This window comes from Poecilia mexicana, unplaced genomic scaffold (assembly GCF_051168715.1).
Source record: "Poecilia mexicana isolate PSO_F unplaced genomic scaffold, ASM5116871v1 scaffold_13, whole genome shotgun sequence".
Taxonomy (NCBI): Eukaryota; Metazoa; Chordata; class Actinopteri; order Cyprinodontiformes; family Poeciliidae; genus Poecilia; species Poecilia mexicana.
This window is the reverse complement of record NW_028263382.1, coordinates 22,894,224-22,912,317: the sequence shown is the minus strand read 5'-3', so window position 1 is coordinate 22,912,317 and position 18,094 is coordinate 22,894,224. Positions and strand designations below refer to the sequence as shown.

Here is an 18,094-nt window from a genome sequence, read left to right as displayed (position 1 = left end):
GTCTTTGATACCCACCGGCCGTAGTTTGCCCGGTCCGCCTCCTTCAGCTGTGAATCGTAGAGGCTGAGTCTGAGGAAATCCTGGAGACACTGGACTCCTGCCAGAGCTTTGATCTACACACGGACAAAAATACAGCATTAGAAAAGCTCTCCACCCGGCCATCCCTCTCGATCGATACGCTGTTTGAAGAAAGTTTTGAGCCAATCTCACTGTGAGAGGACAGCTGTCCCTTGTGTGAGGAGGCCGGCAGAGGAAGCTTGTGCTCCCCGTTGAGCGCAGTGGAGGGGGATCGCGGCAGAGGAGGGGGAGTGGAGGTCTCCGGGCTGGTGAAAGGGCTGATGGGAGGCTGGTCATACAGAGGCAAAGGCGGCAGGGAAGACGGCAACTTTGAAGACGGAGAAATCTAAAATAAACGAGTGACAGAAGGGCAGAGTTAAAGGGACGTCTCCAGAAAGTTCTGCAGGCACTAAATTCATAAGACGATATATTTATAAAACAGACTTAAGTACAAAGTAATTACGGTAGTTGAAGCTCATTCTTGCCTGTCTTGAAATTAACATCGATTTGGAGGGGAAACTTCCGTAGTCATTTTGTTCAATTGCAGAGATTATATCACATGAAGTAATGCAATCAACTGGAGAAATACTCGGTTGGTATCATTTATTAAAAATAAAAAAAAATTGTACAATAATCAGCTATTCTTTCATTGACGGAGTTCAGCAAACCACACATTTATAGTTGGCTTTTATCACATCAAAAAGTCTTTTTTCCCCCTAATGTATGAGGACATAAGGAACTGATCTTTGTCTTGCTGAGATGGTGTGGGGTGACTTGAAAGGGGGCTGAACAAAAAACCCCTGAAACATCTCAATAGTGGGGCAATTTTTAGAGATTAACAGAAGAAACCTCTGAGTTAATAAAGGACAAAGAGGTAAGACTAGCTACTAAAAGGTGGGGTATTTATTTCTATTTATTTAAAAAACAGATTATTTTGGTGCTCACCTGTAATTAAATTACATCAGTTTCCAGAGATTAAACATCGATAAGTGAAACTTTCTGGCAGTGTTCTTATTTTCTCCACAGTATATAAGCCATTAACTAAACCACTTCTACATTACCCAACCACTTTACCTCATGTAACACTTAAAAGTAACAAAAACCTCTTATGTTTGGTCTACAGGCTCAAAGGAAGGGAGAGGCTACATCCTTCCTGTTGCCAAACCTCTAATCGGGCAGCGCTTGGTACCACAGATAAGGACATTTTTCTCTTAATTACGAAGCCGGATTTTGATGTAGCAGGAACACAACTATTTTGCTTCACTGTTTGTAAACTCTGCCGACAGATTAGCTGGAGAGCAGACAGGAAAGGAGGGTGGGGGGGTCCTGGTACAAAGTGGCACAGCAGATACACAGAAAGCCTGATGGCGCTGAATGTGCAGCTCAGGCGTTGATTATCTCTAAAGCTTAACTCCGTCTCTGCTTCCTGCGGTTTCCCACTGAGATTCCTCCATCTGCACACAAGACAGGTCCACCTCTGTTATCTGCGAGGCGACTTCCTGTGTGTCGCCGTACCTGTGTGTCATTCAGTGCTCCGCCGCTCGTCTCCCCGTTCTCGGTCAGATCCTCCACCAGCACGGAGGGGAACACCCCCACCCGGCCATTCAGCTCGCCCTCCCAGAAGCCGTCGTCCGTCTGAGTGTCGCGGTTCAGCAGGCGGATCACGGCGCCCTCGGAGAAGGAGAGCTCCTCGTCCGCCTGGCCTTCGTAATCGTAAAGCGCACGGACGTACGCGGCTGCACACAGACGGAGAGAAAGCGACAGGGACAGGCAGGAAAGCAATCAGTGTCACTCAGAGGGACCAATTATTCTCAGTAAAATACATTTCCTTGTCTGCTTTGCTTCTCATTGTTATGACGAAAACTGTACACCCGGCTGGAGAGGCGGAGATAAACGACACAGAGCAGTAAGTATAAAAACGAGATGGGATTTCCTCAGGCGTTGGTTTTAAACATGCAGGTAGAGCCAACACAAGAAGGAAGCAAAGCGTGAGAGACTTCTAGAATAAAACGGAAACGCATGTAAACAAAGGAGTTTCCATGTTTTTTAGCGGAAGAACACGAGTACTTGGGTTTTGAAACATGTTTCAACAAATACAAATCTGAAAGGTGTGGCCTGCATTTGCATCTTCTTACACCACTCTTTGCTGAAATTGCAGGTGCAAACTCTTTTGGGGCTTCTCTCCTCAAGTTTTGTACTCCTAGAGATGTAGAGATGTATTTACAAAATACATCGTGCTCAGAGGGCATCCCTGAACAGCAACTGCCACAGAGAAACAATTGGATTTAGGCCTGGTCTTTGACTAGGCCATTCTAACATACGAACACGCTTTAATATAAAGCATTCTATTATAGTTATGGCCGTATGTTACTGCATTTGTGTTGTCATTTTACATTTTGTTTGTCGTCGTCTAAGCCCTTCTTCCACACATCAAAACTTTGCGACTTCTTATGACTTTCTTCTTGCCATTAGAGCATGACTAACAAGACGGGTTGTCTTGTCAGTAGATTCTCATACCTGATAGGTGAATCTGCAGCTCCTCCAGAAGTACCATGGTTCTCTTGCCTGCCTCTCTGATTAATGCTGTCCTTGTCAGCCCTGTCAGTTTAGATCAGAGGTGTTCATTTGTGGCAATGAGACCTCGGCTCAAGAGTGGTACAAACTTGGAGCGGATGCAGATGGACACCTTATGTAATATTTTTTTAGAATGAGATTTTCAAGCACAAATGTGTCTAATTTTAAATGAAAAATGAGAAGTATAAAACATTCACCATGTTTTGTTTCTTTTTTTTTTAAATCTTACTGTGATAGTGAGAACCAGAAACTTCCAGCAGCTTTTTTTAATCACACATTTACTCATTTACTGAAACTGAATACAGTACAAAAAAAAGTACAATAAATTGCTTTTCTCGTGTTTGTTTCTGGGATTAGGCTAAAAGCATTTTCCTAGACCAACAAAATTGAAAACATTTGGGCCAAAACAGTTATGAAATTGCACAAATTTCTTCAATTCAGCAAACATCTATTGTTTTTTTTTTTCTTTTACTTTATTTCATTAAAATACTGCATGATATTTAATGCATGCTTATTGCCCAGCAAATGAAAAGATAAAAATTCACTTAAAGATATTTTGCGTTTTTCAGTTCTCACTTAAAAGTTCAAAGTAAATCAAAGTATCTTTTCAGTGAATTCCTCTCACTCTCAGGTCACTGAGTGCCTTCAACTTGCTGATTTTGGCCCACAGTGGTTTGGGTACCACAGGTTTAGGTGGATTTTCAGATTATTGCAGGTTTGCAGTTCTGCAATTTCATTTTGAGACGATCAACTGAACCACGCTTTATGGGATATCAAGAGCCCGAGGCATTGTTTTACAGCCTAACTCTACTTTAAACGTTTCCACAACTTTATCGCCGACCTGTCTGCTGTGGTACCTGAACTTCATGATGCTGGAATAGCACTCTAGATCAGTCTGATCTAGGCCATAATTTGCTTAAACAACTTTTTCTTTAAATTAAAAATGTTAATAGGTTTTGCTTATTTATTTATTTATTTATTTTAATTTATAACAAACTGCCAAATCATTTAGCACAGTTTGTGTTTTCTTCATCTGGATTCCAGAAGAGCAATAAATGGAAAACATACTCGGGAATAAAAAAATAAAACACAAAATACTTTAAAGTGATATAAGTGGGACTGACTAACGCCACTGATCTGAAACCTTTAGCTCCCCAGAATACGTACTGTTTGTGTCTCCGTTGATGCAGCCAGAGTGCAGCTCCGGTTCGGTTGAATTAGAGGAGGTGTGTGATCGAGCGTCCAGCGTGGCCAGGGACTGGAGCATGCTCAGCAGGCTGTTGGAAGTCGGGAACTGGAGGTATTTTTCCGGGACGTAGCCCACTTGACCCGTTTTGTTGCGTGCCTGGGAAAGACGAGCAGGATAAGAATCCGTTTAGGGAGGTAGAGCCTGCTTCAGCTCTTCCATGTTACTGAGATGTGTGTGTGTGTGAATACCTTGACCCAGTCCTCCATGTCTCCATCCTCAATGACCTCCAACATCTCCTGTTCATCGATGGTTAGCTCATCCGGCTGAGACGCCTGCAGGGAAGACCAAGAATGAGATAAGTATAAAGATAAAAGTATAGCAGTCAATAAGTGTCTCTGTGCTGTTTTATACCTTGTAGGAGTAGAGCACTTTGCAGGTTAGCGGGTAGTTGCGCAGGGTTCCCGAGGGACTGGAACTGCTGTCGTCGAAGACCTCCATGTTCTCCTCACACTCCTCTCCCTCTTCACGCTCCAAGTCCACTGTGCCCTTTTTGACACACAAACAAAGGCGCAGCAAGACCGAGTCAGAACCTGGGATAAAGCGAGGAGGAACTTGACGAAAAAGTTTCTCTCGCTGTTGAATAGTTTAAGAAAAATGTGGTGTGCTCTGAATCAAACATCCAGGTGTAAAAACACAAGTTCAATTTAACATGTCACTAAGATGTTTACTTATTCCAGCCTCAGAAACAACGCCATTATGATCCGTCACCATTTATTCCTGATGATATTCTGCTCTGTAGCTTTTAGAAACAGGTGCTGAGCCCAGGCTGTCTGACATGACGCAACCCCTCCTTGTTTTTGCTCCATGTGTTTCCCAGCCCACATGAATGTCACATGATCCCAGCTAATGGAAAGATCCATCACACACACACAGTGAGCCAGCTTAGGTCAGTAACAATAGATTGTGTATGCATGCGTGTGTGTGCGCGTGTTTGCTTTTGGGTGATTGTGTTTAGACATCACATTTCTGTTGACACAGTAAACTCTGCACCAGTGCAGAACAAAACTCATGTGTGTTTTGTACATGGATTAATCTCCAGCACTGATCTTCTGAACAGAGGAGTTCATGTCCAACCCTCAGGCGTGGTGATCTTAACTTTTCTCTTAAACCAACTGTTGATGATCCTTCTAGGGAAAGGTAAACACTGTGATGCCGACATCAAATTGTATCGACGTTGCATGTCAGCAGGTCAGTGTCGGTATGCGCCCTCAGTATCGGGCAGCACTCAGGGACACACTGTGACTGTATTAGCTAAGGCAACCAATATAGTGACTTTCACTGGAAACATTATTATAAAGGCTAAATAACGTTTCAGATCAACATATTGCACACAAACTAAAAAAACAGTTTTAATAACCTTGAACAAAAAAGGACTATGACACAAAAGAAATAAAAGGGAGACAAGAATCTGTGAAGTCTATTTCATGGAAAACGATGAAGGATTTTATTTATTTGGAGGTAATAATACTGGCTGACAGAAGGAGTTTAAGTAACACTCTCTTCTGAACCAAACCATGTTTGGCTTGATTCCAGCAAGTACATTTTCTTCCTAAAACACAGAGCATATTAAGTTTCTGTGATTAGGCAAATTTTTTGAACAACTTTTCGATAATTGCTTTTTTATCTGATCACTCTTCACAGCAAGCTAGACTCAATGTAAATTTCTTCAGCAAGCATTAAAGTGTTTGACAAGAACATGAGATACTTCACTCTTTATCAAAGAAGCTCTGGCTTTGAAGATCAACCAATCAGGATTTTCCAGTCAAATTCATTTCCCCCCCCCACATCTGAGCTAGCAATATAGATCTTTTGCCCCTAGTGGCCTTCCTTCAATAGTGAGGCGGCAGAGAAACAGGTTGTGAGAGAGGGGGAAGCATGAGGTCAATAGGTCAGGACTCAAACTGATGATGGCTGCGTCGAGGACTGAGGCCTCTGTACATGGGTCGTGAGTTTTAACCCCGCGCAACCACCGCGCCATGGTAATACAGATTTTTTTTTTAAGACTCTGCAATAGAGTCTTTGATTTTAAAATATAATCCATAGTAATAATTAAATCACCCCCATCTATTATGTGATGTTATTTCAAATGTGTCACAACATACATGTTGTTGGTTAATGCATTAAGTGCTGCAAAGGATTTTTTAGTGTTGGACACGCCGATCAGATCAGAGCCCATTATAGGAAATCTGGCTGGCTGGTGGTTTAGAGACTGACATGCATCATGCAAGTTCAGATGTAACACACTTGACTGAAGGAGATGATGTTTTTAACTATACTCTAAACATTCAGAGCCAATTTATTCTCCTTGGATGTGGAAGACTTTTTAAACCACTGACAGAAACCACACCATAAAGAAGTGATTTTAGACATGGATATAGATGGAGAAGAGGGGAGGGAAGTTATGGCTGTGATAAAGCATAAACTTGATGTCCTGATGTTATTTATCGAGGACATATTTTGGTGTCAGTATGTTTGTTGTGTTAGATTACTTTTTTTTACTCTGTCAAGTGGATTAAACAAAACAACAAAGACACTAGCAGCTCTGTCTGTGAGACAGATCCAATTCCATCTCTGAGAAAAAAAAAATCAGCATGTATTTCAGTCATAACCGAATAAAAATCACCCAGCAGATCTCAGTGTTCCAAGTGGTGCTGCTGAGAGCAAGACCAATGGCAGCTTTTATTGGCCTTGGAAGTAATAACTATGAAAGTTATGTTGTAATGAAGGCAGTGGCTGCTTGAGAGACTTGTGGGTTTGTGCCAGTCTTTCTCTATTGGCAATAATAAAGATGAGAAAGATCAAGAAGAGGTTAAAGTGACGCCTTCGGTCTCTACGTCTTAGCAGTCAGTTTATGCCTCCCTTTTTCTCTGTGTTTGTGTAGTCACTTCATGTCCTCCTTATAATCAGCAAACCACAGTTTAAAGTCATTAACAAGCATTCCTTTGTTTTCTTCATTGGGGCCTGCTATAGCAATGCATAGGAGAGAACTGAAATGCCTTGCAAAGCATGCAATGCATTTAAGGCACCTATTATTCTACACCTCAAAATAACTGCCACTTCCTTTCACAGTTAATGCGGCTCGTACTGCTGCGTGCCCCCCCCCCCGTCACAATATACATTTCAAAATGTGTGGCCTGATCCCATGAAGGACGTCTTTTGTTGGCATTTTGAGTCACCATGGCAAAGTAAGTAGCGAAAAATGAGCCAAATTAAAAAAAAAAAAAAAAAAAAATCTGACTGTTTTGTGTCAGTTACACTGGAAACATAGAATTTTGTCTGGCCTTCTGTGTTTCTCTCACATATGACAGTTTTCAGCTAGGATTAATTACTATAGCAATAGAACACTGAGGAGAACAGAGATGTAGAGAACTACAGAGATGGCGGAGCAGAATTTTAAAACTACAGAGACGCCACCTTAACAGAACTACTAATAGAGACAAGATGGCAGAAAAGCAAATAAAAAGTAACTTCAATACATCTCATGAAACTTCATGCTCCTAAACGGACAATAACTTTGGGATGTCAAAATAAAAGCATCACATCTTATGTTTTTTTTACCATAACAATATTTGTTGTTAATCTGTTGCTAAGAGATGAGGGAGTTTCCTGGTAACCAAGTGCCATGAAGTAAACATCTGATTTTTACTTTTGCAAAATTTACCAACTCTAAATTTGTTGTGCCAAAGCAGATCAGCAGTATTTCAAAAGGACTTATGTTTTATAAAAAATAATATTACTTGTTATTAATTTTGTGTTAAGAGAAGCGTTTGTTTCTGGTAACGAACTGCTGCGAAGTATAAAGTCAGATTATAAATCTGACTTTTGTGTTAAGTGTCTGTTTTATAATATATTTACCCTCAATGACCAAAAAGGAAAACATTTTCACTTCTCTGCAAGATTCACCAACTGCAGAATTCTTAGCATAAGTAATATTTCAAAAGAGCAGAAAAAAATCTCATGTTTTTTTAAACAAAAATATTTGTTGTCGATCTTGTTGCTAAGAGATGAGGGCGATTTCTGGTAATCAAGTGCCACGAAGTAAACATCTCATTTTTACTTTTGCAAAATTTACCAACTCTTAATTTGTTGTGTCTCAGCAGAAAAGCAGTATTTCAAAGGAACTTATGTTTTACAAACAATAATATTACTTGTTATTAATTTGGTGTTAAGAGATGAGCATTTTTTCTGGTAACGAACTGCCACGAAGTATAAAATCAGATTTTTACTTTTGTGATGAATGTCTATTTTATAATATATTTACTATCATTGACAAAAAAAAACCCCCAAAAACATCTTCTCTTCTCTGCAAGATTCACCAACTGCAGAATTCTTAGCATAAGATAAGTAGTATTTCAAAAGAGCGTTAGAAAACTTATGTTTTACAAACAATAATATTACCTGTTATTAATTTTGTGTTAATAGAAGAGCGTTTTTTTTTTTTCTGGTAACGAACTGCCACGAAGTATAAATCAAATTTTTACTTTGGAGTTAAATGTCTGTCTTATAATATATTTATCATCGATGACCAAAAAGGAAAACATTTTCACTTCTCTGCAAGATTCACCAACTGCAGAATTCTTAGCATAAGTAATATTTCAAAAGAGCAGAAAAAATCTCATGTTTTTTTAAACAAAAATATTTGTTGTTGATCTTGTTGCTAAGAGATGAGGGCGATTTCTGGTAATCAAGTGCCACAAAGTAAACACCTCATTTTTACTTTGGCAAAATTTACCAACTCTTAATTTGTTGTGTCTCAGCAGATAAGCAGTATTTCAAAGGAACTTATGTTTTACAAACAATAATATTACCCGTTATTAATTTTGTGTTAAGAGAAGAGCGTTTTTTTTCTGGTAACGAACTGCCACGAAGTATAAAATCAGATTTTTACTTTGGAGTTAAATGTCTGTCTTATAATATATTTATCATCAATGACCAAAAAGGAAAACATTTCCACTTTTCTATAAGATTCACTAACTGCAGAATTCTTAGTATAACATAAATAGTATTTCAACAGAGAAGAGGAAATCTTATGTTTTTTGGACAATAACAATATGTTTTATAAACAATTATAATACCTGTTATTAATTTTGTGTTAAGAGAAGAGCATTTTTCTTCTGGTAACGAACCACAACGAAGTATAAATAAGATATTTACTTTTGTGTTAAATGTCTGTTTTATAATATATTTACCATCAATGACCAAAAAGAAAAAACATTTTCACTTTTCTGCAAGATTCACCAACTGCAGAATTAGGGTGCGTTCACACTACAGCCTGAAGTGACTCAATTCTGACTTTTTGTCAAAAATATATATATATATATATTTTTTTTTTTTGTCGGGCCGTTCACACTGCCACACATATGCAACCTGTATGTGTTCTGCAGTCTGAACGGGCAAACGACCTGAAAGTGTCCAGCATTCGCAGTAGAGGGCGCAAAAGCGTTAGCGTTCTGCCCACCGCCATAAGAAGTGCTCAGTGTTTGCGGAAGTAAACATGGAGGCTAACAGTGGAGCTTAGCTTACATATTTGAAGTTGTTGTCCAACCGGAGCAGCATATTAACAACTTCATCATGGTGGTTGTTTTTCTTCCCACTTGCGCGTATCAGGACGCAGAATAGTGACATTTGTTGAGTATTAGTGACGTTCAGTTCGGATGAATGCGGCCTGGACGTTAGGTCGCATTTGAATCGGATACGTATCGGATATAGTCGCATTTGAAAAGAATCTGACCTGTGCTGTTCAGACTGTCATGAAAAGATCAGATTCAAGTCGCATTAAGTCAAAAAAAAAAAAAAAATCGGAATTGGGTCACTTCAGGGTGCAGTGTGAACGCAGCCTTAGTATAAGATAAACAGTATTTCAACAGAGAAGAGGAAATCTTGTTTTTTTTTAACAATAACAATATTTGTTGCTGATCTGTTGCTAAGAGATGAGCTAGTTTCCTGATAACCAAGTGCCACGAAGTAAACATACGATTCTTACTTTTGCTAAATTTACCAACTCTAAATTTTTTATGTCTAAGCAAATAAGCAGTATTTCAAAATAACTTATGTTTTATCAACAATAATATTACTTATTAATTTGGTGTTAAGAAAAGAATGTGTTTTTCTGGTAACGAACTGCCACAAAGTTTAAATCAGATTTTTACTTTTGTAATAAATGTCTGTTTTATAATATATTCACTATAATCGACAAAAAAAAAAAAAACATTTTCTCTTTTCTGCAAAATTCACCATCTGCAGAATTCTTAGGATAAGATAATTAGCATTTCAAAAAAGGAGAGGAATTCTTATGTTTTTTAAACAATATTTGTTGTTGATCTGTTGCTCAGAGATGAGGGCAATTTCTGATAACCAAGTGCCACGAAGTAAACACCTGATTTTTACTTTTGCGAATTTACCAACTCTTAATATATTGTGCCTAAGCAGATAAGCAGTATTAAAAACAAAACAAAAACGTATGTTTTATAAACAATAATATTACTTATTAATTTAGCGTTAAGAGATGAGCGTTTCGACTGGTAACGAACTGCCATGAAGTATAAAATCAGATTTTTACCTTTGTGATGAATGTCTATTTTATAATATATTTTTACCATCATTGACAAAAAAACCCCCCAAAAAACATTTTCTCTTTTCTGCAAAATTAACCATCTGCAGAATTCTTAGAATAAGATAAGTAGCATCTCAAAAGAGCAAAGGAAATCTTATGTTTTTTAAACAATAATATTTGTTGTTGATCTGTTGCTAAGAGATGAGCGCAATTACTGGTAACCAAGTGCCACGATGTAAACATCTGATTTTTACTTTTGCAAATTTACCAACTCTTAATATGTTGTGTCTAAGCAGATGAGCAGTATTTCAAAAGAACTTATGTGTTAAAAACAATAATATTACTTATTAATTTGGTGTTAAGAGATAAGCATTTTTTCTGGTAATGAACTGCCACGAAGTTTAAATCTGAATTTTACTGTTGTGATGAATGTCTATTTTATAATATATTTACTATCATTGACAAAAAAAAAGAAAACAAAAAACATTTTCTCTTTTTTTGCAAAATTCAAAAACTGCAGAATTCTTGGTATAAGATAAATAGCATCTCAAAAGAGCAAAGGAAATCTTATGTTTTTTAAACAATAATATTTGTTGTTGATCTGTTGCTAAGAGATGAGCGCAATTTCTGGTAACCAAGTGCCCACGAAGTGAACATCTGATTTTTACTTTTGCAAATTTACCAACTCTTAATTTGTTGTGTCTCAGCAGATAAGCAGTATTTCAAAGGAACTTATGTTTTATAAACAATAATATTACTTGTTATTAATTTGGTGTTAAGAAAGGAATGTGCTTTTCTGGTAACGAACTGCCACGAAGTTTAAATCAGATTTTTACTTTTGTGTTGAGTATCTTTTTTTTTATAATACATTTACCATCAATGACCAAAATAAAAAAAACAAAAAACATTTCCATTTCTCTGCAAGATTCACCAACTGCACAATTCTTAGTATAAGATAAATAGTATTTCAAAAGAGTGGAGGAAATCTTATGCGTTTTGAACAATAACAATATTTGTTGTTGGTCTGTTGCTAAGAGATAAGGGCGATTTCTGGTAACCACGTGCCACAAAGTAAACATCTGATTCTTATTTTTGCAAAATTACCAACTCTTAATTTGTTGTGTCTAAGCAGATAAGCAGTATTTCAAAACAACTTATGTTTTATAAAGAATAATATTTCTTATTAATTTTATGATGAGAGGAGCGTTTTTTTTTTTTTTTTTCTGGTAACGAACTGCCACGAAGTATAAATCAGATTTTTACTTTTGTGTTTAATGTCTGTTTTATAATATATTTACCATCAATGACAAAAGAAAAACATTTTCTCTTTTCTGGAAGATTCACCAACTGCAGAATTCTTAGTATAAGATAAGTAGCATTTCAAAAGAGTGGAAGAAATCTTATGTTTTTGGAACAATAACAATATTTGTTATTAATCTGTTGCTAAGAGATGAGGGGGATTTCTTGTAACCAAGTGGTCATAGAACTTGATGGGTTGTTGATTGCAGTTAAACACCCTCAACACACAGCCAGAACTAGAGTGGAGTGTTTGAGTAAAGCATCAAAGAGATGTATTAGAACGGCCTAGTCAAAGTTCAAACCTAAAACTGTTCAAAAACAATCTTTAGCACAGCTGTAATATTAGGAAGAAATAGTCGGTCATACCTGAATTGACTTGGATGTCATACAACTTTTCAGTTTTTACTTGTAATGGTAGATATATACACAGCTCTTGGTCTATTATATAAAATCTCCCAAAAATACATCGCGATTTTACAAAATGTGAAATTGTCTAAGAGAATACATCAGCAGGATACTGTTAATCAGACGAATGGCTTTCAGATAACATTTGCGCAGTGTATTTTATGATACAGCTACATGAAGAAATCTATTTAATAGGAGTATACATGGAGGTGCTCTGAAACTGTCAGACATTTAGACTGTAAGCCAGTGCAATGTTTAGGGTCAGACCGTATGGATTTTGCAACATATAGTGGCATTATGTTCTCTTGTTTTCCTCACCCCTGCATCCAGTTTCACTTCAGCCTTATCGCTGTGTTGCTACCTTCACCTCACTGCTCCCTCTCTGCATCTCATCACACCACTTCTCTCATTCTTTTTCATGCTTCAGTAATTGTCTCCTCACCGCGCCTCCATTGCAGCGCACAACTCCACCTATTGTCCACACTTCTTTCCATTTATCTCCTGCAAGATTCTTCCCTCCCTCTTGCTGTTTTCTCTGTTCTCCTTACACCCCAATGTCTCACCCTCATTCTCTCCGCTGATAGCTGCAATATCGTGTGAGCAGAATGCCAAATGATTCCTACAGAGCAGGCAGACTACGCTTTAGTCACCTTGACTGACAGACGCAGACTGTCAGTCAAGAATTACTATTAACAGAATTACTATTAAATTACAAATTATTATTAACATCTGTGCAGTCGTAAAGTGGTTGGACCTGCCAAGTCAATCCACTGATTAGACATTTTGGAAATAAACTCCCTGTATTACAACAAGAGGTTCAAACATGCTGATTTGGAGCAACACAGAGTGAGGGAGAAGTGTCTCACCGACAGTGAGGGATCGTGGGTAGTGTAGGTGGCCCAGCGTTCATTTTCCAGCTCCTCCATCACCTACAGCATGCACAGAGAGAGACAAACAGGGACACAGATACTCACTGAAAAGATACTTATAAGCACACACACACATACAGCACCCAATATTTCACACTTAATTTAACAACTCGGGCAGTGAGAAGGTGAAGCACAGGCACACAGACATCTTGTGTGTTTTTTCACCTCCGGGGGGGAATAGAAAAAAATCACAAACCTGGTTCATTGCACTCTTCAGCCAAGTATCTACAGCCACTCCAACTTGCCGCAAAAGGTCCAATCGAGCCTCAGCTTTCAACTTTATTGTCTTTGGAGAAAGAAGCGATAAAAAGAGGTAAAACATACTTCAGTTTCTGCTGAATTATTTTCTATTTTGGTAGTGTTCCCCCTGAGTGGAAACTGAGTGAATTAATTTTACACCTCAAAAGTGATACATTTGTCCCATGTTGTGACCTTTATAAGAAATCATTAAAACTTGCCTGTTTCTTTTAATGTGCTGTAAACACTGAGCGCTCTAAATGAGAGGACGTGATAACGCTGGAACAGCCAGCTGGGTAATCGCTGATTTTTCACATGCAGGAGGTTCTTCCATCTTTGATCCTTTCTCCTGAGTTTCGGTTTCTCTCACCTGTTTTTCATCAATTTACTCCTTTGTTTCCAGCTTCTTTCCTCTCCCTCTATTGCTGACAGAGCAGACGGATAGCTGATAGGCTAATAGCACAGGGGACTTAAGTCAGACTCGCTTACTTTAATCAATAGAGACATGCTTCACTGAAGTGCATTGCTTTTTTTCTATTACCAACAATGAACACTAGATAAAAAAGACCATACTTGGCTCACTCTACTAGACCCCAAACATACAAAGTTGATAGGAAAAGTTGAAACATCGTCTCTTACGCGGCCTTAAGAGAGCTATGAGGAGCGCGACATTAGCATAGCTCAATAAAAGCAGCTAGCGGTGGGAGTGATCACTGGTGGGCAGGCAGCTTCAAGTCAGACAATCAGTCTGGCTGAGGAGCGTTAATCGATACAATTATCACTGAAAGAAAGTGGAAAACTAGATGGAGCGATAGACCAGGAGAGAGTGGCTGCAGGAGAAAAATACAACTGAAGACAATACATTGTAACAAACAGGGACATCGGGACAGAGGACTGTAAATGTGGGCAGAATTCAGGTGAATTCAAAACCTGAAGGGAAAAGGTCAAATGACATAAATGTGCAGATACACTAACCTATGAAATGGGAGATTTTTGTCTGTAACAAAGTTAATGTACATAGGCACTGGTCTTTTAAAAAAGACAATATAAAAAATAGCTCTATAACTTCAGATGGAGAGGTGTATAGCCACATGCTTGATCAAAATGACAAAATACAAGTGTCATTCTTTCATGACTGTGCTCATGTCTCTTCCTCCTAACTTACTAACTGCGCCGATACCGGCCTAATGCAACCTCATTATGAGATGAGACTTCCAATCGGTTCCCCAGGAGCACATATTAGTTGGGTTTGAACTGGCAAAAATGGATTTCAGGGCAAGACCTTCCTCATAAATATTTAAACAAGAACAGATTGATTGTTGGGTGCTACAGCAAAAAACTACCATGGAGGCACTTTCTCTCCTTCTCATCCAACCTGTATAAACCTAATGATGGAAAGAAGCACCAAATATGTCTACAAATCATCAAAATCCAGTTTTTATAGACACCATTCAAACCACTCTCAGACAATCCAGCTTTTCTGCCCAAAAGATTGGTCAAATACCCAGCCAGAATTATGACTGAACCTCATTAATTAGCTATGGCTGAGGTGCAAGGTAGAGGCTGCATGCATATATTTAAGCCTATATTTATAATTTTTAGAATCAGGGTTTATACAGGAATCCTAGACTCGAATTTACTACCTTTTACTACCGCTGCAGTTTTTTACTACCAACACAAAATTGAGCAGCAGTCTCTTTTGGGGGAGTGGTGAATTCTAGGGGTGCACTGATTTATCAGCCAGTTGATTTATCAGCACAGATTTCCTTAATTTTGAGAGATCAGTGATCGGTCGATATTTACATTGTGAAGCCAGTCTTATCCCCCAATCTTATCTATCTCAGCAAAGGTCTGAAAATCAGCCACTGTCCTCTTCTGCTCTGCTGTGAGAGGTTTGACTGATAGACTGACTCACAAGGTCATGACTCCATGGTTACAGCTAACAATAGTGACCCCACTGTTCCCAAAAGCAAGTTTTAGTGACATTCCAGACAAAAAAAAAAACAAAAAAAATCGGATAGAACAAAATCGGAATCGGCAGGTCAGGGTTTTTAAAGATTGGTAATCTTTAAAAATATTTGCTACTTTAAACAAAAGAGAGGGCAGAAGACATGGGGCAAAGGTCAACAAGAAAACAAATTAAACCAACAGTCATCTTTTTGGACTCTGGGAGGAAGCCGGAGAACCTGGAGAGAACCCACCAGTGTATTTGGAGAACATGCAAACCCCATGAACACAGAAGAACCCAGGCAGGAATTCAGATCCAGGCAAATGTTTTATTCAAAAAAAAGAAATGTTTTACACACTAACAGAATTTAGAGACCAATTAATTAAACAGTCGTGATTTTAAACTGTGGCAGGAAGCCAGAGTGCCCGGAGAGAAACCTGCAAACGGGAAACTACTTTTTGATATTTATTGAATTTAATCACAAAAATGTATGTTTGACATTCGCTAAAAGTAGTTTTGGCCAAAACTACTTTAAGCAAAAGAGAGGGGAGAAGACATGGAGCAAAGGTCAACTAGAAAATCCAAATAAACCAACAGTCATTTTTTTGGATTCTGGGAAGAAGTCGGAGTACCCTGACAGAACCCACTAATGCACTTGGAGAACATTCAAACCCCATGAAGACAGAAGAACCCAGGCAGGGATTCAAACCCAGGCAAACGTTTTATTCAAAGGAAAGAACATAAATGTTTTAATAATACCTAAGCAGAATTTAGAGACCAATTAATTAAACAGTCGTGATTTTAAACTGTGGCAGGAAGCCAGAGTGCCCGGAGAGAAAGCTCCAAATAGGAAACCTGTCAAATCTTTTTACCTTTCGATCTCATAATTTTATTTAACTGAACACATCAGGACACATGTTCGGTCCCAGTCAGATTTCTCCAGCCTCAAAATGGTCAATAATCATCTCTTCTGTGATTTTTTCATCTTCCGAATTCATTATTTTTAGCTCCTCTAAAAAACCACCTGGATCATGTTCCAGAGGAGGGGCTGGAGAATCCATAACGTCAGGTGTGACTTCATTTCTTACCTCCTCATAGATGTAAATGAATCCATTTTCATTCATGTCTTCACTGCAGTAGCTGTCTGCAGTGAAGACATGTTCATCATCTGCCTTCACTGTTTGTTGTCCCTGGATCAAATACATGTAAAAGTGGGCCGGCTCTGAACCCCCACAGATAACGGCGGACAGGTGGAACCGCTCCATTCCAGATTCTGAAGCCAAAGCTTTCACTATCAATTCAGCTAAAACTTTGGCTGCGAGGTCAACCGCAGATAAAGCTTCCCCAGCTGGGGAAGAGTTTTCTGTGGCTGTACTCTCACGCTCAAGATGTTCCGTCGACTTTGAGCAAACTTCCCCAGCCGGGTCAGTTTGTCCAAAGACAGTACCATCGTCCTCAGTACTGTCTTGTGAGGTCTCAGTCAGGTCTACGTCTGCGGACCCACAGACATTTGTTGAACAAACCTCCCTAGCCTGGTTGGTTTGCCCAAAGACAGTACCGTTATCCTCAGTACTGTCTTAACAGTCTTGGTCAGGTTGAAGTCTGTGGTCTGTTGGTTGTTCAGAGCAAACTTTCCCAGCTGGGTCAGTTTGCCCAAAGACAGTACCGTCGTCCTCAGTACTATCTTGTGAGGTCTCAGTCACATCTAAAGCCGTTTTCACACTGCAAGGAACGGTACGGAATGGAATGGTACGGTATGGAACGGAAGGGTTCCACGCGTACTGCAGTCCTGTTGTGTTTGCATATACACTGAGGGTGCCATCGAAGCTGTACCTAACGTCATTATTTTTTAAACTAAACAATGGTTTCGATGTAGTGGCTGAAGCCTTTTCCTCAGAGATACGGCGCAAAACTTTCTCTTTCCTCGTTGACCGATCTAGTTCATTCTGTACTCGTTGATCAGTGAGTAAGCTTAGGAAAAAATTTACCTCATCATTAGACCAGGTGAGTGCACTAAATTGAGACGAATCCATTGCTAATTAAAACTAATAATAAAAATATTGAAAAGAGCACTCTTTACAAAATAAGATACAGTTTAGTGACAGCCAGTTGTCAATGGAAAATCAACGTCTGACTCCATAACAACCAGCGGCCAATCAGCTGCTGATTCTAAGCAGAACCGCTTGGCTGGCCCAATTGGAACCACAGCTCTTGTGGTTCCAAGGGGCCGGGTGGAACCGGTCGGAAGTTCTAATGCAAACACGGTCGCCCCTACTTTGAAACCCTTCCGTTCCTTGCAGTGCGAAAACGGCTCAACTCTGTGCTCCCACAGACATCTGTCGGTTATTGAGAACCAACCTCCCCAGCCGGGTCGGTTTGCCATTAGTTGAAACACCTTTCCAAAACCAGTCGCTCTCATCACCCTGATTTACCTGAGAGAGACCTGAGAGACACCTCTGTCCGAATACTTCCCTCGGAAAGTAATAGTTCATTATCTTCTTCATACCTGTGGTCGCCACGAATCCAAGGCCCCAACCAAGTGGGATATTGAAGGGAACGAACGCCTTCGTAACGCTAAACATTCTTACTCTGCTCAAATCTGAATGTCCAAGAGCCGTCTGGATCCTCACTGATGCACTCAGATTCAAGCATTCAGATGTTCTAGTGCATTAAGGATACCGTCTTGTGGAGGACACTGTAAAGCTGAATTCAAAACCACCTGGAGGTCTCATCAGCGCATGTGTACTCAGCTCCAGAGTCGACCTGTACTCGCAATATGCAGACTAAAGACGAGGTTCTGCTGATCCAGACTGCACAGACAGTGGATTCACCTCCAACAGCAG

General features: G+C 39.2%; 1 protein-coding gene across 3 annotated transcripts in view; it reads right to left on the bottom strand.

The window, feature by feature from the left end:
* The window catches only part of fchsd2 (FCH and double SH3 domains 2), a 71,138-nt gene that overhangs the window by 4,339 nt on the left and 48,705 nt on the right, over window positions 1-18,094 (bottom strand). For 2 of the 3 annotated variants that reach the window (XM_014995452.2, XM_014995453.2), the window contains 8 exons: window positions 13,263-13,352; window positions 13,004-13,066; window positions 4,232-4,366; window positions 4,069-4,152; window positions 3,799-3,976; window positions 1,573-1,793; window positions 211-403; window positions 16-113 (listed from right to left, as the gene is read on the bottom strand). In XM_014995452.2, coding sequence (XP_014850938.2) covers window positions 16-113; window positions 211-403; window positions 1,573-1,793; window positions 3,799-3,976; window positions 4,069-4,152; window positions 4,232-4,366; window positions 13,004-13,066; window positions 13,263-13,352 — 1,062 coding nt within the window. Of the gene's footprint in view, window positions 1-15; window positions 114-210; window positions 404-1,572; window positions 1,794-2,574; window positions 2,656-3,798; window positions 3,977-4,068; window positions 4,153-4,231; window positions 4,367-13,003; window positions 13,067-13,262; window positions 13,353-18,094 lie in introns of all 3 variants that reach the window. The other variant, XM_014995449.2, reaches the window with a different exon arrangement.